This window comes from Anolis carolinensis, unplaced genomic scaffold (genome assembly GCF_035594765.1).
Source record: "Anolis carolinensis isolate JA03-04 unplaced genomic scaffold, rAnoCar3.1.pri scaffold_12, whole genome shotgun sequence".
NCBI classification, from domain to species: domain Eukaryota; kingdom Metazoa; phylum Chordata; class Lepidosauria; order Squamata; family Dactyloidae; genus Anolis; species Anolis carolinensis.
In genome coordinates, this window is record NW_026943823.1 from 16,026,981 (window position 1) to 16,046,150 (window position 19,170).

The 19,170-nt window shown below is 46.2% G+C and overlaps 2 protein-coding genes across 2 annotated transcripts in view; one reads left to right on the top strand and one right to left on the bottom strand.

Annotated features, from left to right (window-relative positions):
- The window catches only part of slc7a3 (solute carrier family 7 member 3), a 51,845-nt gene extending 45,739 nt beyond the window's left edge, over positions 1 to 6,106 (top strand). The window contains exons 10-13 of the mRNA XM_003228917.4: positions 890 to 1,098; positions 1,439 to 1,605; positions 2,005 to 2,113; positions 2,265 to 6,106. Of these exons, the coding sequence (XP_003228965.2) occupies positions 890 to 1,098; positions 1,439 to 1,605; positions 2,005 to 2,113; positions 2,265 to 2,395 (616 nt within the window). The 3' untranslated portion in view covers positions 2,396 to 6,106. The remainder of the gene's footprint in view (positions 1 to 889; positions 1,099 to 1,438; positions 1,606 to 2,004; positions 2,114 to 2,264) is intronic.
- A 1,816-nt stretch (positions 6,107 to 7,922) lies between these two features.
- LOC103281376 (translation initiation factor IF-2) lies at positions 7,923 to 17,535 on the bottom strand. Its single transcript, XM_008122809.3, has 4 exons — positions 16,786 to 17,535; positions 11,761 to 11,905; positions 10,425 to 10,510; positions 7,923 to 9,571 (listed from the first exon to the last, which is right to left on the bottom strand). The coding sequence occupies exons 1-4, from the start codon at positions 17,386 to 17,388 to the stop codon at positions 9,434 to 9,436; spliced, it is 972 nt and encodes a 323-aa protein (XP_008121016.2). The 5' UTR covers positions 17,389 to 17,535; the 3' UTR covers positions 7,923 to 9,433.
- Between the last annotated feature and the right edge of the window lie 1,635 nt (positions 17,536 to 19,170).

The following is a 19,170-nucleotide window of genomic DNA, read 5'->3' on the forward strand; positions in this document are numbered from 1 at the left end:
TAATGTAAATAAGAATAAGAAAGAATAAGAGAATAAAGAAAAAAATTCCTCTCTGTCTGACATCTCCACAATTTGGTGGCAGCGGTGATCTCCACAATGGCCCTCTAAGAATTCCAGTCTGGTCCCCCTTGGGCTTCAGTCAAGGACCACGATGCTTTCCCTCAGGATGCCATTAGTTGGTAGTGGCCTTTCTCTTTATTTCTAAAAATATTCTTCCATTTATACCCTACGTTTCCCCTCAATAATGACCTAACGTGACTTCCAACAAGGTCACAACATCATGCAAATAAAAAACCTATCCAGTTAAAATAACTGAAGTTTTTAAAAGTATTATTTATTTATTTTATTTACAGTATTTATATTCTGCCCTTCTCACCCCGAAGGGGACTCAGGGCGGATCACATCACACATATAAGGCAAACATTCAATGCCTTAACATAGAACAAAGACAGAGACAAACGCAGGCTCCGAGCTGGCCTCGAACTCATGACCTCTTGGTCAGAGTGATTTGTTGCAGCTGACTGCTTTATCAAGTATGATTCAAGAGTATAAGAAAGCCAGTGCCCTTCTAAGCATTGTGTTGTCGAAGGCTTTCATGGCCGGAATCACAGGGTTGTTGTATGTTTTCCGGGCTGTATGGCCATGTTCTAGAAGTATTTCTAGAACTTCTAGAACATGGCCATACAGCCCGGAAAACATACCACAACCCTTTCTAAGAATTCTTTCAGAAAATGCCTTTCCAGACAGGGTTCAGGAAGAATCTTGCCTGAAATCACTGAGAGTTACAGTTGGGAGCTGCCAGGAGACCTCTGTAATGGCCCCTGAGAGCTTGGCGTCATAGACTGTGACTTCCCATGTTCTTGCTTTGACTCTATGGCTCCTCTGGCAGATACCAGCCTGAGATGATCAGCAACTCCAGGGATCTGGAGATGTTGGAGGTGAATGGAAGTGAAGAAGAGAAAGTCATCATGAACCGTCCAGCCGGCCACAGCCGAACTGCGTTGAAGAAGCTCACCTTGAGGTCCCTTTTCTCCCCCGAGGCAGACACCCCAACACACCTCTCGGGGCGCATTGTCTACATCAGCAGTACTGTCATTTGTAAGTACCAAGTGACAGTGGGACAAGCTGAGCACATTGTCTACCCTGGGGATTTGCTTGCCGTAGCTCTTCACTTCCAGGTTCATGAGTGAAGGCAAAGAGGTTGCATCCCATTTTATTTCAGATAGAGGCTTCTGTGAGTGAAAGACAACTTTTTGGGAAGGACTGCTTCTCACTGAATTGCTTGATTGCTACTGACATTAGCTTCCTTCCAGCATCAACTTCAAACATGGCTCATTATCAAAGTTGAGAGCAGGGTTGAAAGGAATGTGCTGAACTGTTTTCTGCCATTTAAATTGGCTTTAACTTGTTTTGTTTTTTTAACTCTTCTCCCTTGCAGCTATCATGATCACTGCCCTGTGTGGCATTCTAGCACAAAAAGGGGTGGCTCTCTTGGAAGGTGACATCGGCTGCATTGTTGCCTGCGTGGTTCTCCTTGTCATTTCACTTTTTTTCACCATTGTCATCTGGAGGCAGCCGGAAAGCAAGGCGCAGCTCAGTTTCAAGGTAAAGGGGGCATCTCCTCTGGGCCAACCTGGTCTTTGAAGGGATTGTGTAGGGCAAAGCCAAAGGGATACAGTCTGGAATCCCATCCATTTGCCAGAGGTATGGTGGACTGAAATTAGTTGGCAGCACTTATAGCTTTGAACTAGAAACTAGAAACTTGCCTATCCTTTTTGAAGAGGAGATTGGGAAGCCATCTCTTAAGAGGACTGTCATCTAGGGCAAGCTTGGATTCCACTGCTTGACCTAAGCATTAGGAAAAGCTTCCTGATAGCAAGAGTTGTTGGAAGATTGTGGACTCTCCATATTTGAAACTTTAAAAACTGATACTGCCTCTCAAGGATTCGTTCTACAGGTGTCGGACTAACAAACAGGGCTATGTGTGTGATTCTTCCTCTCCAGGTGCCTGGCTTGCCACTGCTCCCACTTTTCAGTATCTTGGTGAACGTCTATCTCATGATGCAACTGGATGCAGGAACGTGGGTGCGATTTGCCGTCTGGATGGCCATCGGTAAGATCAACACTATAGCTGTGCTCCGGGTCCCAATATGGGAGCCATGTCGGATGATGCAGCCCTTGAGTGAACTGGGTGGCCTTGGAAGAAGGAAACAAAAGGTTGCCGGTGCTGTTGTGACCATCAGGCTCTCCCATTTACTTTCCAGGTTTCGCCATTTATTTTGGCTACGGGATCCAACACAGCCAGGAAGGAGAGGCTGCCCGACAGTATTCTGCCGCTGTCACCAAACCCCTGAATAGTGCCAGTTCTGACATGAGCCAGGACAGAGAGATATGAGGAAGAGAAGGGGAATCTTCCTTTGCGCTCACCGTGGGTGCCCTTGAGTTCTTGTCTTGTCACCTCTCCCTTTGCTCCACACTTCAATGCCAGAATCCTGGGCAGGGTTATATAGTCTCTCCAGCAAGGTATAGTAAACCTGCAGCCAGGATCACCCTGCAAGGGAGGTCACTAATGCCAACAGAGCAGGAAGTGGGCCAGAGCCAAGGGCCCGGCTTTCGCCCTGTGGGCAAGGCTCAGAAAACCAACGCAGGGCTGACCCTAGCACATAATCCCATTTCCAAGGCCTTCCTGCGGGGAGCCAACACCAAGCAGCAAAGCTGCCCAAACAGCCCAATGTCTGTATTTATCTGTTTGGCCAGAAGTTGCCTTTCTTGTCTTAAGACGTACATGGATGTGTCAGATATCTGTCCAAAACTGGATCTCAAAACTGTGGGGCTATAAGCCTTTTTTGTTTGTTTTCCTTTTTAAAAATATTGTTTGTATATTGTTGTGAGAAACGTTACGTGTTTTGTACAGTTACCACTCCAAAGGAACTTTTTTAAAGGAAAGAAGGAAAGAAAAGAAAAAAAGATATATTTTGATATGTTCAACTCACTCCTCTTGTCTGCTGACCGTTTAGTTCCCCACATAACCCATTGGATCCTCAGTGTGAGCTAATGCCACGGCCTCCACTAAGCTCTACAGAATTAGTTCAGGTCTTGGGCAAACCCCAGTTTGTTAGTTAAGTCCACTGTGAAGCTGGGGGCAGTGGCCGGCTACAGTTCCAATCTAGCTTCCGCTGCAAGTTTATTCAGGGCAAAGTTTTGAAAGTGTCCCCTCTCGCTAACAAGTCTGTTAATTACAGATAAATTTTTAAAGGACGATATGGGTTATGGTGGTTGAAACCAAAGACATACATGCTTAAAATTGAATATTTATTGGCCTTGAAATCTTAAATCAGTTTTTTGTAACTTACAGTGTAGCAGCAGAACACGGTTATTGTTGTTTGATCTGACCTGAACTGCCCAGGTCCCATTTTGCAGAATCCTGGGATTTGTGAAAATACACTGGAAATCTCTGCTGGAGATTCCTCCAATTGCATATTGCAGGACTAAATTCCTTCTTCCAAGCTAAAATCCCAGAGTTCTGTAGGGCATAGCCATGACAGTGGTATGAACTGGGAAATGTTGCAATGCAGACGCCTTCCCATACAACTATCACTGTTGCAAAGTTTCAGGCCATTCGCTGGTTGGCAGCCATCCCTGATGAAATTGTGTTCCTGGGGCATGTCGTCACGCATAAAAGGGGCTATGCTTTATTCTCTAGAAGGGGACAACTTCTTGTGAGACACTACTATAGGTCAAACACATTCTTAGATCCCTCTTTTTTGCATATACGTAGCGATAATACACAGCCACCAAAGCAGGAGGGCATTTGCACATCTGGAGCAAATGAGGCTTTTGGTGACTCCTGATTTTTTGAGGGACATGAGTTCACAGAGCAAGGTGGAAGCGAGCTTTAAGGTTCGGTTCTGCCAGCACTTCTCAGGTCAAAACATTTAAATGTCAGCTTGCCCTACTTTGGGTATGCAGATTATACTCTGTTATTGAGCAATCCTATTCTGGCAGCTCATAAAAAACAGAGCAAATGAGGAAAATTATGCTACTGGTAAAGAGGTATTTGTGGGGCTGTTCTTTCTTCATCACACTTGTAAAGGGATGCTCTCTTAGAACAGATTCTGGGGTGGGTGGGGCTTTTTTTGGCTTGAGCCAATCACCTCCTCTCTTTTTTTCTCCAGAAAGAAATAGCCTCTATAGATTAGTAGCACCTTGTTGTTGGATGCTATTGAACAAGAGCTCCATGCTGCTGCTTGGGAATCTGTATTTGAGGTCCCCTCCATCTCACTTTAGTTTTTCTTATAAAACCAAATTTCAGGTGCTAAGGCATCTATGGCCTTGCAGATAGTGGACTGCAACTCCCAGCATTCTTCACCACTGGCTCTAGAGCTAATGAAAATTTCAGTCTAGGAGGATATAGAGGGTTGCATGGTTCCCACCCTTGTGCTAAGACATATCAAAACAGATTTCAAAGCTTTTCCAAGTAGTCCCAGAAAACGCGAATTTAGATCCAAAGCTGAAGGTCACAGCTATTAGGGGTGGACATGGCTTAAGTTGGGTTGAAGAAATATAGCATATGTAAACATATATACATATATAGAGAGAGCAGTAGTTCCCAACCTGTGGTCCATGGAACCAAAATATGTTCCACAGCCTCAGTGTTACTACACCGTTGCCTCGAAAGGGTTATGAATCAGTTTTTGGTCAACTTTAGATTTGGTTTGCTTATTTGGGGTGCCGATTCAGAAAACTGCATTGGATAGACCACATCAGCTCTAGATTATGAAATATGGTTTTCTGTGGGTGAGCAGATAGCAACTACTGGATGGCATATGTTCTGTATCAGAAACTAGAGCTGATGTGGTCTATCCAGTGCAATTTTCTGAATCAGCACCCCAAAGAACGAAACCAAATCTAAAGTTGACCAAAAACTGATTTATAACCCTTTTGGTACTAATGTTGGAGAGTGGTCCCTCGTCAAAAAAAGGTTGGGAATCACAGATAGATTGATAGATAGACAGACTGAAGGCAAAACTCGGGTGAATATGCCCACTTGCTTTTACAAGATGGCTGGTATTGTAAGGCAGTCAATAATGATGAATCCTGATGAACTTCTAGAGAAAGTGAGTCCTAGAATGAGTCTCATGCTGCTGGGCAGAAACAAGAAATGTGGGCAGTAATACATTTAAGGTGGCATCCCTGGAGTATTTCATCAGATTACACATAACTGGAGCCAGAGGAATCTTACAGGATCATCCACTTAGCCAGCGCCCCAAGCACAATGACGGCATGGCTGCCAGATCCTTATCTGCTGTAAATCAGTTCTGACAGAATAGACTGCAGATTAAATTAATAAAGAACCACTGGCTCCAGGCTTGGGGTGGAGGATGTTTTATGAAAGGAAGAATGCCTTCTCCCACACTTTTTCCCAGCCAGAAAAAAACCCACCTGAAATACAAAGTTTTCTTTCCAGTTTGCTCAGCTCTTGCTTCTTTTTCGACTATACTGAATTCAAAATACACCGTATTGTGTAAAAACTGAGGGATGTGCTTACTGAAAGCGTAACCCCACCAAACTAAAATGTTAAGCAGACACACCCACTTTTTAAAGCATCTAGCGAGAAGGGAGGTACTTGCTCAACTTGACTTTTCCCAAACGGTTAGCTGCCAAGGAAAAATCATTTTTGGGCTTCCAAGCAAAGCCATATGATGTTTACATGCAGACAAACTCCAAAGAGAGGCCCGTGGCAAGGATCTCTCAAGGCTGAACCCGTGCCAAACCCCTCCTTCGCACAGAAATCTTTCAAAGCCTCTTAACCAAGCTCTGGTCTAGTCCTGTGACTCAATGCTTAAGTTGGTCACAAGATGCTCGGAGACACAAGCAGGAGGCAAAAGCTCCATACCGATGGATGCATTTCATGTTTCCTTCTTTGTGGATGGAAAGGAGGGTTGCATGACATTGAAAACCTTGGAGCTCTAGGATATGGAAGTAGACTTCTTGTAACAGAACATCACTGTTTCCAATGTGAAAGTCCATATGTGAATAAGTTATCTGTAACTTGAATGTGGCATCTTGTTCAACTTGTGGGACCAAATAAAAAAGTATTGCAACACTTGGGGTGCAGTGGGATTTGTGAGCAAAACTGTGCCAGAGGAGTGAGTGGGGAGGGACAGGAGTTTAATTGGCAGAATTCATTGCCTTTTAGGCTGAGAGAATGTGACTCACCCAAGGTTAAGTTTCCGTGGCTCTCTAGTCTCCTAATCCAACACTGCACTTCCTCATCAGAGCACTATACTTCCCATAAGGCCCAGACTGGCTCTGCATAGGGCATATCAGAGTCTGTGCAGCCATGGAGGGCTCTTCTACACTGCAATAGAAAATCCAGATTCTCTAGGGCTCAGCCTCGGATGCATCTGCATGCAGACCCACAATACTCTGCTGAGCCAACACAGGGCTGTAGTCCTATATTCAGGAATCCGAGAAGGCCCATGTATTTTTGAACATAAATTCACCATCATAAACAATACAAAGGAAGGAAAATAATGTTACCGTCATTTTAGCAATAAAGCATTTTTATATATAAGGTTGTTAGTTACAGCAGAAACCTTCACACATCTCTTTCAATTTCAATGTGTAATAAAGAATTCCTTACATCACAATAAACTTCGTCTTGAAAACATTATACTATTATCAATATTATATGTAAATACAATATATTATTAAAATGATATAAAATATTATATTATAAAACTGTTATATATTATAAAAATTGTATATATATTATAAAAAGTCACAGTTGGGCATTCAAAACCATAATTGTAAAAGGATATCCTTATTATAATCTAAATCTGGGTTACATTACTGCAACTGCTGAACAGGATGGCAGCCTATAGGTAGCCAGGGTAAAGGGACACAATGGCCCAGTCCAAAGCTCCACAGCTGCCAATACTTTTCTTTAGCACAGACTTACCCAGCAAGAGATGGCAAGGTGTGTGTGCACATAGTCCAACCCTACAACACAGGATAATGTCCGTCATTGTGAACTCAAGAGGTTCAAGAGCTACTTCTTCCCTGGCAGTTTTCCAGCATGGTTTCAGGTGCTGATTTTCCTCCGCCAGGAGCTGGTTTTACTGAAGCAGCAATTGACACTGAGAGTGGGATATAAAGTGGGATAGAAATAATAATCATCATCATAGTCATTGGGTTAATGTGAGTTTCCCAAGCTGTATGGACATGTCACAGAAGCATTCTGTCCTGACGTTTTGCCCACAACTCCAAAATCAGTACAATGAGTAAAGAACACCCAGAAGATGGGGATTCCAGATAAGAAACAATCAGAACCAGTTAACACCTACCTCCCAACAAGATTTCCCCAGACAGGGAACAGCCAGGCGAATCACATTACACATATAAGGCAAACATTCAATGCCTTAACATAGAACAAAGACAAGACAAACGTGGGGCTCCGAGCTGGCCTCGAACTCTTGACCTCTTGGTCAGAGTGATTTGTTGCAGCTGGCTGCAGCTAGTTGCTCAACAGCCTGCGCCACAGCCTGGCCCATATACTGTATGTTGTTGTTAGAGAACTGTTGCTCTACGGGCCTGAGTGCTGAATATTTGATCTCATGAAAGTGGTATTTTCCTCAAAAATAGAACCATGGAAAGGAGGACAGGCTCAACTCTGCTGCCAGACCAGGAATAAAACCTACGGGCAACTTTCCCTTCCCATCCCTGCTAGGAAGTATCCTGCTCTAACTACCACTCCCCCTGACTATGCAAAAACAAAGAGGGTACTGAGGTTGTTTTTTTTTTTGCTTCTAAACACCATCCAACTGGTGGCAGATCTAGCAAGCAGCACAGAGATTTCTTTCTACGGTTCTCCCAAACATCCCAGGAAAGCAGCCTATGACTGAGAGGACACAGACATGTCGGCTTCACAGTGGTTTAATATGAACAAGTCTTGGATATTACATTGGACAGTCAACTGAAGACATAAGGTCGCTGAATTAAAAGCCCCACATCACTAGAGGTGTGTGTGTATGTGTATGTATGTGTGTATATATATATATATATATATACACACACACACACACACACACACACACACACACAGCAGCAAGAGCCTTTGATCTTCTGACTTGTGCACCAAATGAAATAAAGGGTTTCACAAACCCACAGCGAATGCAGATTCACCAGGCAACAGCAGGAAACCTCCCTCCAATGGGAACGTGAGAACCTTTTCGATGGGAGCAACTTGCGCTGAGGCAGCATTTTCAGAATGAGTTGCTTTGGCAGCTGAGGAGAACAGTCTTCCTGCTCTCCAATCACCCCACAAACAAAGAGTGCATTTCCATCGCTTCCTCCCCCCCCCCCCCCCCAAAAACATGCAGGGTTTCATGTGCAGCTTCTCCTTCCTGCCCCCAGTGTCACACTCCATCGCCCATGCAGAACAGCGGAAGGTGCAGAAGAGGCAACGTTGAAGTCACTTTATTACTTGCCTTGGTACTCCCCATTCCCACATACATACATGCTCTGTGAGAGAGTGATATTCCCTGCCCCTGTCTGGAGTAACACTGCCCACCCTGCAACTTCCAGAAACAAGAACCAGCTAAAGAATCCAAGAAAGGCTTCATTTGCCCGGACCTCAACAAGCTTCCATTTCTGAGAATCCACAACTTGTTTGCAGAGCCTTGTATATCCTAGAAGCAGCAGGAAAGTGCCTCTGGATAGGAAGTCCTTTCTGCCTGTTGCCAACTCATCAAACTGAAAAGATTCTAGGGGTAGGATTAGCAGCGAAGACCAGAAATACCAGGGATGATGGATTTGTGGACAACGGCCACTTGTAAACTCTTTGCAACTGCTCTCTCAAAGGTGCTTCCAAGCTTTTTTTTCTTTTTAGTCTACCTTGCCCTCCTTTCCAGAGGGTAAACATTTGCTGCTTTCTGCCATAATGGAGTAAAATGCTAAAGGGATCTTTACAATGGCTGAGGAAGGACCTTCATGATGCACGTGCTCTCTAGCTGCATACATGCACAGGCTTGAGACGGCCCCCCCATCCACACCTGCACACTGTATCCCTCAGCCTCCTTTTCCCAGCAAGCTCTACACATCCATCAACAGGTTCAGCTCTTTGCAGCTCCTCACCTTTTATACAGAGATCGAAGACAGACAGAACTCAACTCTGCTGCCTGACAAAGGGGATGAGGATGTGGCAGGCAACACTGAACAAAAGTGGGCATGGGGAGGGGAGGGGAGGGAAGGAAGTTGAGAGAAAAAAGCTGGTTCAGAAGAAGAGAGCGTAAAAATAAACATCATTTTTGCAGGGGCGGGGTGGGGAGAGGAAAAAATGGAGGACACCGGGCTCCCCTATTGGCGGACCTTCCCTGGGACGTAATTCCTATCAATGATCTTCTCTTGCAGGAACATGTGTAAGCAGCGCTCAAGATGTATTTCCTCCCTCAATGTTTTCCAGCCTGTTTTTAAGTTGTTGCTTTTCTTGAGCCAGACGCTGGTTTTCTTGAGCCAGACGCTGGTTTTCTTGAGCCAGACGCTGGTTTTCCTTAAGCAGCCGTTGACACTGAGGGTGGATGAAAAGACAGTGTCAGTAAAGTATTCTGGCATTTCACAAGGTCATGCATGACTGGTTTGGTTTTCTCACCAAGCGGGCTATCCACCAATGTCAAGCCTCCAACATGAGAAGAGGAACTGATAAAAAATCCAGTGTGTGGTCCGAGATCATGTCTTTCCCTTGTCCTGGATGGTGACAGGAGGGCAGTCCCCTCACAGGCAGGAGATAAGCATGTATATGTCACCAGCAGGATCCCAGGCACTGAATTCACCCAGTAGAAACCACCCCTGATCTGCACTGTAGAGTTGTTCTAGCATTATTTGTTCCAAAGCCTTCAGGCTTTTTTGGGAGATTACTGTCATGCTATCTATTCCTCACTCAATATGCCCAGTATCTTTAGTTATTCTCCGCAGAATTGGTTTCCAGATCCCTCGATCTCTGGGGGTCTCCCTTCTCTAGATATACTCAGTGTTCTCTAGGACTCCCAAGTTTCCCAACACTTCCTCTAAGCAGAGCAAAAGGCTTATGGGTTGCATATACCAGGCGTTCTGGATCACACACCTATTTGTGAACATATATTTTGCTGTTTACATTGCTGTTTGTCATTATTTGAAGGAGATTCTACCTGAATATTAGCAAGAACTTCCTAGCTATAAGAACGGTTCAGCAGTGGAACTCTACCTCCGAGTGTGGTGGAAGCTCCTTCCTTGGAAGCTTTTAAACAAAGGCTATATGGACATCTGTCAGGGGTACTTTGATTGTGTTTTTCCTGCATGGCAGGGAGTTGGACCAGATGGCCCATGTGGTCTCTTCTAACTCTATTATTCTATGATTCTATAAAGTTGCCATGAAGTGGCCTTACCTGCAAACAAGATGCACAGCCTGGAGCATCCCTGGGGATCTGTCCCGCTGCCACCATGGCTCCATCTATACGTCTCCCATCCAGGCCTGAAATCAACATACGTCATCTCAGCTTTGGTCCCATGCAAATAGAGACCCACAGCCTGAATTTGTGCTGCACAAGAAATAGTATACGCTTGACACTACTATCCCCCATCTCAGGTAGTTAATTCATATTCACAAGTGGTACTCCCTGAAGTCATGAAAGACATCTGTTGATCCTAGCCATTTATTTTTCTCACCTCCATACTTTGCATTCCTTTTGTGACTTTAGCCATTGGAAAGTAAACACTAGTTTGTTTGAAAGGCTGTCTGTTGAGGTGTGCATCTGTAAAGGAAACCTGCTGTGGAAATTGGGGGGTGGGTAAGCTATTTACAGATAAATTTCTGGTTTGAGCTATGCCATGCAGTGCGCCAGGATATTCAATGACCTTCCTATACTCTTTGAAACATTATTTAGGCCATTGCTTCCCTCTGCTGGTGATAAGTCACCTCTGCACTAGAAAAAAAGTCTTAGGTGGAAATTTTCTAGGCGAGAATACATTTCATATCTTAGCAAAGCTGATCAATGTAATACAGAAAGAAATGGGGAACCCTGATGTAGTCCTGGAGGAACAACCTTCTGCCTGGAGAGGACTTTGCTCTCAAAGTGAAAGAATGCACTTCAGTGGATTAGAAAGGAGCAACACAGAGCATTTAGTATCTCACTATTTGTCAAAATGCTCTCTGCTTTTAATACTTGCTTCACTAGTTTTTTTTTGATATTACCAGGAGAGCCAGAATTATGATTCTATGCCGTAGTTAAAGGCTTCTAACCTCACCTGCGCTTTGAGATAAGCTCTTAGCTATGGTTTGCTTCCAGGCTGATTCAGTTTTCAGTTCTTTCTCTTTGGGACGTTTCTGGACTCCCATTTTGCTTGTCTTATTTATTTATTTACAACATTTATACCCCGCCCTTCTCACCCAAGGGGACTCAGGGCGGCTTACAGGGATTGGCAAAATTTAATGCCCAATAAATGTCTTGGGACCTCCACCTAGTGAAACACAAGCATATGTTGTTATTATTTTTATTTTATTTTTTAAAAAGCTCTAACATTTAGCTTTGCACCCAGTTCAGGGTCTAAGAAAGTACAATGCTCTGAACTAGACATATAATAATGACATATTGTTCCCTGCTTGTAATACTGATTTAGGCAGCTACTTGCTGGTGATGGTTTAACTGGAGATCCTGCAGGGATGTGGGGCCCGTTCCAATTCTGTTTCCAGCCCAAACCCACCTACAAGTTCAACCAGCTAACCTTCAGGAACTGGAAGCTTGCTTCTGGAAGGCTTGTTATTCCCTTGAAGCTTTGGACCCTGACAGGCCACTAAACGAAGCTGGGTCAAGGGAGCAGATTTCTTCTCCTGGAGGACTTTATTCTTCATTCCACTGGGCAGTTGTTTCTGTTAGGCGAGAGACTGAAACATTAGACAACTTTGAAGTAGAAGAGCACATCCACTTAGTGTCAGACCCGTGTCTTCAGGGGAAGTGTAACCTCGTCGAGCACAGGTTGCCACTCAATACCCTGATTGGCGCCACGGCTGACCAAGCGGGCCTCTGTCTTGTTTGGATTAAGTTTCAATTTGTTAGCCTTCATCCAGTCCATCACAGTTGTAACACACTGGTTTAAGGTCCAGGAGGCTTCCTTGGAGTTCGGTGCATACAGATGGCACCGAACTTCAAAACTCTGGATGACCTCATCTTGCGGTTTCATGTAGATGTTGAATAGCATGGGGGATAGAAGGTCAAAGGCCAGGGGTCCAAGCAGGTATCCCCCAGCTTCACCAACTGGGAGCGGAGCCACTGCAAAGCAATGCCCTCCAAGACCCATTCCGGAGAGCCGCTGCAGAAACATACCATGATTTAAGGGGGTGGGGGTGGGGTGGAGCCAAAATACTGTTCGCTTACACTTGAAAAAAACCTAGGGCCGGCCCTGATCAGAAGCCACAAATGTGTCGCTTGACATGGGAAGTCTACAGACCGGGGGCCGGTCCAACTGCCAGGCAATGTAGTCATTTGTCTGTGGTGCCATCGTCCTGGGGGCGCACTCGAGCCCCCTGGGAGGATGGCGCCCCCCCCCCCGCCTCCTTCCCCTTTGGGCCGGGCCTTCCTGCCACGGGCTGGCTCAGCCAGGCCGCAGCGGGAAGGCCCAGGCAGGCTGCAGCAGCAAGGCCAGCCGTGTGGGGAGGGGGGGGGGGGAGAAGGCCGTGCAGGAGGGGGCCCCAGGCCGCACGGGAGGCGGGGCCAGGCTGGCTGGGCCCTCCCACCGTGGACCGAGCGGCCTGGCCCCGCCTCCCACTGTGTGGCCCCGCCTCCCGCACATCCTGGCCCTGCCTCACATGTGGTCTGGCCCTGCCCCCCCGCCCCACATGGCAGTGACGTCTGTTGTTGTAGCATACTGTTGTGTTGTTTGTTGTCCTTCTCCTCCTTACTGCAAACAACAAAGCCATATATTTGCCTGAATATTCCTAAAAAAGAAAGGAAGAAACTTCACAACTATGTGGATGCACTAAGCTTTAGGAATGAATTTTCCCTTTAAACTAAATGTTTTCTTTTCTTGCAAGAAAATAACATTTTGCGGACCTTTTCATTCATGCATGGTTTGCCTCATTAGAAAAGTGTTCAAAGTACAGCTATACCTCCCACTTGTAAAATAAACACAGTAGGAAAAGTATTTCCATTAAAAATGCCAATCAAAATTATAATATTTATGTGTTTGTGCTTCAGTACTTTGACAATCTTGAATTACAGAGGTTGGAGAAGCCGGGAGGCAGGAGCCCTCCTTTCTGAGACTGACCCCAATCATTAGGTTTGTCTCCGTCTTGATACTGGGAGCTGTTGTTGGGTGCCTTCAAGTCATTTCTGACTTCTGGCAACCCTGTCCTATTTTTTGGGGTGTGGTGGACAAGATTGGTTCTAATACTCTGCCTTCTTCTGAGGCTGAGAGAGTGTGACTTGCCTTCAGAGTCACCCAGGGGCTTGTATGGCCAAACCCCGGTCTCCAGAGTCATACAATGCACAAAGCATTATGCCACACATACCATTATGCCAATTATGTTTAACTGTGTCGTCCAGGGTGGGGGAAAGAACTCTTGTCTGTTTGAGGTGCAATTGGCCACCTTGATTATCATTGAATGAGCATGCAGCTTCAAAGCCTGGCTGATTCCTGCCTAAAGGAATCCTTTGTTGGGAGGTGTTAACAAAGGATTCCTCCCGGCAGCTACCAGCCAGGCCTTGAAACTGCTGGCCATATGCTAATCAAGGTGGCAAACTGCAACATTCACAGTACCTCAAGTAGACAAGATTTCTTGCTCCCACCCTGGACATTCAACAGATAAATAAACCTCACTTACTGATTGATTTTTGTCTTGAATCCCACTGCTTTTTTGAATCTAGCTCTTTGTTTACTGTTTTGATTTTAGAGTTTTTCAAATACCGGTTTCCAGATTTTGTTCATTTTCATCATGGTTTCCCCCTTTCTGTTGAAATTGTCCACATGCTTGTGGATTTCAAGAGAAACCAAGAGAAGGCATGCTTTACAGAGGTATTAGAGAGAGTAGGAAGAGATCTAGAAAGGCCATGCAGTCCAATCCCCTCCTGCTTCCGTGCAGGAAAAAGCACAATAAAAGCCACAGCAAGTGGCAACCCAGTAGTTTTCCATGTATCCCTCTACACAACCTTATTTAGATTTTAAAGAAATACCTAGAAGCAGAATGATACTATTGCTATATTCACCCCCCCCCCCAAATGGTGCACAATAGAGTTCAACTAAGGCCCCATCTACACTGTCATAAAATCCAGTTTCAAAATGTGGGTTAACTTCATTGAACTAGATTACTGAGTCTATACTGTCATATAATCCAGATCAATGCACGTAACCTGAATTCTGAAACTAGATTATGTGGCAGTATAGATGGGCCTTTAGACAAAAGAGAAGAACACTTAAAGGCATGACAAAACTGAATATGGGATATACAACAATATCACATTCCTATTAATAGAATACAGTGTTCCCTCACTTGATTAGCATTTGATAGGCTGCTGCTTCAAAGCCTGGCTGATTCCTGCCTGAGGAATTCTTTGTTGGGAGGTGTTAACAAAGGATTCCTCCAGGCAGCTACCAGCCAGGCCTTGAAACTGCTGGCCATATGCTAATCAAGGTGGCAAACTGCAACATTCACAGTACCTCAAGCAGACAGGGGTTCTTTCTCCCACCCCGGATATTCCACAGATAAATAAACCTCACTTTCTCCCCATCTACACTGTTATATTATCCAGTTTCAAAATGCAGGTTAACTTCATTGAACTAGATTACTGAGTCTATACTGTCGTATAATCCAGATCAATGCAGTTAATCTACATTCTGAAACTGGATTATGTGGCAGTGTAGATGGGCCTTTAGACAAAAGGACAAGAGTTCGCTTCCTGAAAAGGGAAGTGTCTATTCTCCTGGGGCTGTGTTCTCCAAAACAAAACTGATTGACAGACTCAACAAGCATGGGATTGAGTTCTCTGTTATTAGCAAGTCCGAAGTCTGAAAAATCTTCTGAAGAGACAGCATGACCAGGAAACCTTTGTGTAGTACTTGTAGACTAAAAATAACAACAAAAACTAAAACTCGTTGCTAAGTTTAATAAAATATTAGCATTCTAAAACGCAAATTAATTTGCGTTAATTCTGTGTAGTGTAACTATATGAATATAGATCATCTCTACCTTATTGTACCTTCTATTTTTCAGTGATTGGTTTTTTTTGGGGGGGGGGGCGCCAAAATACTGTTTGCTTACACTTGAAAAAAACCTAGGGCCTTTTTCTTTCATGTTAGGAGCAACTTGAGTCACTTCTGGAGTGAGAGAATTGGCCGACTGCAAGGACGTTGCCTAGGGGATGCCCAGATGTTTTTACCATCCTTGCGGGAGGCTTCTCTCATGTCCCCGCATGGAGCTGGAGTTGATAGAGGGAGCTCATCCGCACTCTCCCCGGGTGGGATTCGAACCTGGCAGCTTTCAGGTCAGCAACCCAACCTTCAAGTCTGCTGGGAGTTGGGGTGCATCAACATATGGAGAGAGACACCGATCTTGCTTAAAGTTTAGGGCTTATGCTGAAAAGGCTAAACCTGATGGTTTTGTATATATATATGAGTCTCACTTATCCAACACTCACTTATCCAACGTTCTGGATTATCCAACACATTTTTGTAGTCAATGTTTTCAATATATCGTGATATTTTGGTGCTAAATTCATAAATACAATAATTACTACATAGCATTACTGCGTATTGAACTACTTTTTCTGCCAAATTTGTTGTCTAACATGATGTTTTGGTGCTTCATTTGTAAAATCATAACCTAAATAGATATTTAATAGGCTTTTCCTTAATGCCTCCTTATTATCCAACATATTCGCTTATCCAACATTCTGCCGGCCTGTTTATGTTGGATGAGACTCTACTGTATCAGTTTTTGTTATATGGCCCGAGAATTTAGCTGAACGTCTCCTTCCAAATATAAAGGTAGCATATTTGTATTGCCCACAGTAATATAAATATACAATGATAATAGTGAATTATAATTATTATTACATTGTATTACATCATAATAGGAGCCCCGGTGGCGAAGTGTGTTAAAACACTGAGCTGCTGAACTTGCAGACCGAAAGGTCCCAGGTTCAAACCCCGGGAGCGGCTGCTGTTAGCTCCAGCTTCTGCCAACCTAGCAGTTTGAAAACATGCCAATGTGAGTAGATCAATAGGTACCGCTCCAGCGGGAAGGTAAGGGCGCTCCATGCAGTCATGCCGGCCACATGACCTGGAGATGTCTATGGACAACGCCGGCTGTTCGGCTTAGAAATGGAGATGAGCACCAACCCCCAGAGTCAGACATGGCTGGACTTAACGTCAGGGGAAAGCTTTACCTTTTATTACATCATAATATTATTAATTTTTTTTCATGTCAGGAGCAACCGGAGTTGCTTCTGGAGTGAGAGAATTGGCCGTCTGCAAGGACGTTCCCCAGGGGACGCCTGGATGTTTTTACCATCCTTGTGGGAGGCTTCTCTCATGTCCCCGCATGGAGCTGGAGCTGATAGAGGAAGCTCATCCGCACTCTCCCCGGGTGGGATTCGAACCTGGCAACTTTCAGTTCAGCAACCCAACCTTCAAGTCACGAGGCTTTCGTCCACTACGCCATCGGGGGCTGCACCTAGGGCCTGCCCTGATCAGAAGCCACAAATGTGTCGGTTGACATGAGAAGTCTACACACCCCCTCCTTCCCCTTCTCCTTACCTTGCCCAGGCGGGGCCTGGTGACTCTGGCGCCCTCCTCCTTCTTGGGCCCTCCTCCTGAGGCCTTCCTTGGGGCGCCTTTCCCTCCCAGGGCTGCTCCCTCCGGCGCTTGGCAGCGGGGAGGACTACCTCCGGGAGAGAGGCGCCTCTTCTTGGCCCTCGGGGAGCCCTTTCTTTCTTCAAAGGGGAGGCTGCTCCCGCTGGTCACCTCCCCGGTCTGTGGAGCCGGCGTGGAGGTGACCAGGGGCGCGGCCTCCCATTCAAAAGTTCGATGGAGGTCCAAGGAGCAGGCCGAAGCCTCAACGCAGAAAGTGCGGTTGGGGTTCGAGGGAGACGGCGGCGGCGTATGTGTGAACGTCTCGCTCTCAATAAAGCTTTTCCACAGCGGCGTCAGCCTCTCGGCCTCAACGGTGGACGGAAGCCGAAGAGTCCTGAGAGGAGTTGGGTTCGCCGCTGCTGCCGCCGCCAGCCTCTGTGCTATTGCCTCACACTCCTCGGCGAAGGCGCTCCGATAGTCTCCGGGAGTCTCCGGGAAGAACGACCGAGGAGGAGGAGATGGGCTTCTGCGCGACCGTGTCGACGCCTCCTTTCCCGGACTCTCCATTTCACCTCAGAGCAACCGTTTCCCTCAGAAGCGCTTTCGTTTCGCCCGCCTCGCTCTCATTGACCCAAACCGAACCAATCGGGAGCCAGGGTTGGTGTGCGCCTGCGCGGGACCTCCTTTTCCCCCTACTGAGCGAGATGGTATGGCCCAACCCGCCGCCGCCCTCTTCCTCTTACGGGACATTCCATTTGCCTGCTGGGGAGCGGCACCCGTTCTCCCAGCCGACAAATGGAATGTCCCATTAGAGGAAGGCGGCGGTGGCAAATTGGGCCATACCATCTCGCCCAATAGGGGTGTTAGTACGTGTGTACCTCCACAAGCTAGCTTAAAAGTCACAGAGGGTTCAATATTTAATTAACTCCCCTTTTCTTTTGTTAATTTGACAATACTAGCTGCTTTGAGTTCCCTTCGGGGAGATAAAGTGGGATATAAATAATCATCATAATCATTGGGTTAATGTGAGTATTCCAAGCTGCATGGACATGTTCCAGAAGCATTCTCTCCTGACGTTTCACACACATCTCCAAAATCAGTACAATAAATAAAGAACACCCAGAATATGGGAATTCCAGATAAGAAACAATCAGGACCAGTTAATATCTACCTCCCAACAAAAGAATGCCCCAGAGAGGGAACAGCCAGGCTTTGAAGCTGTGAGGCTATTCAATGCTGATCAATGTGATAAATTTCACACTGGCCTCAGGCAGACTAGAATTCTTTCTCCCACTGTGAACATTCCAGATATATAAACCCTGCTTGCCTAGTTTCCAATATATCTCACATCTGAGGATGCCTGCTATAAGATGTGGGCAAAACGTCAGGAAAGAATGCCAACCTCCCATTCTTGGGCAAGGTGCTGGAGCGGGTGGTTGCCACGCAGCTCCAGGGTTTCTCGATGACACCGATTTTCTGGACCGCTCGCAGTCTGGCTTCAGGCCTGGGCACAGCACCGAGACGGCTTTGGTCACCTTGGTGGATGACCTCCGCAGGGAGCTGGACAGGGGGAGTGTGACCCTGCTGGTTCTCCTGGATATCTCAGCGGCTTTCGATACCATCGACCATGGTATCCTTCTGGGGCGGCTCTCCGGGATGGGGCTCGGGGGCACAGTTTTGCAGTGGCTCCAGTCCTTCCTGGAGGGCCATTCCCAGATGGTGAAGCTGGAGGACACCTGCTCGGACCCCTGGCCATTGACCTGTGGGGTTCCGCAGGGGTCTATCTTATCCCCCATGCTATTTAACATCTACATGAAACCGTTGGGAGAGGTCATCTGGAGTTTTGGAGGGCGTTGCCATCTCTACGCAGATGACACGCAAATCCACTACTCATTTCCATCTGATTCCAAGGAAGCCCCTCGGATGCTGAACCAGTGCCTGGCCGCTGTGGTGGACTGGATGAGGAAGAACAAGCTGAGAATCAATCCCGACAAGACAGAGGCCCTCCTGGTCAGTCGTGCGGCAGATCGGGGTATTGGGTGGCAACCTGTGCTGGACGGGGTTGCACTCCCCCTGAAATCATAGGTCCGCAGTTTGGGGGTCCTCCTGGATTCAGCGCTGACGCTTGAAGCACAGGTGTCGGCGGTGGCCGGGAGGGCCTTTGCACAACTCAAACTTGTGCGCCAACTGCGACCATACCTCGTGAAGTCTGACTTGACCACGGTGGTCCATGCCTTAGTTACCTCTAGACTGGACTACTGTAATGCACTCTACGTGGGGCTTCCCTTGAAGACCGCCCGGAAATTACAATTGGTCCAACGCTCGGCTGCCAGATTAATAACGGGCAAA

Coding starts and splice junctions, on each gene's coding strand:
- LOC103281376 (XM_008122809.3), bottom strand. CDS start 17,388: ATGGAGAGTCCGGGAAAGGAGGCGTCGACACGGTCGCGCAGAAGCCCA. Junction 10,511..11,760: donor CAAGCTTCCAGTTCCTGAAG/GTTAGCTGGTTG, acceptor TGTTGATTTCAG/GCCTGGATGGGAGACGTATA. Junction 9,572..10,424: donor GCTGTGCATCTTGTTTGCAG/GTAAGGCCACTT, acceptor ATCCACCCTCAG/TGTCAACGGCTGCTTAAGGA.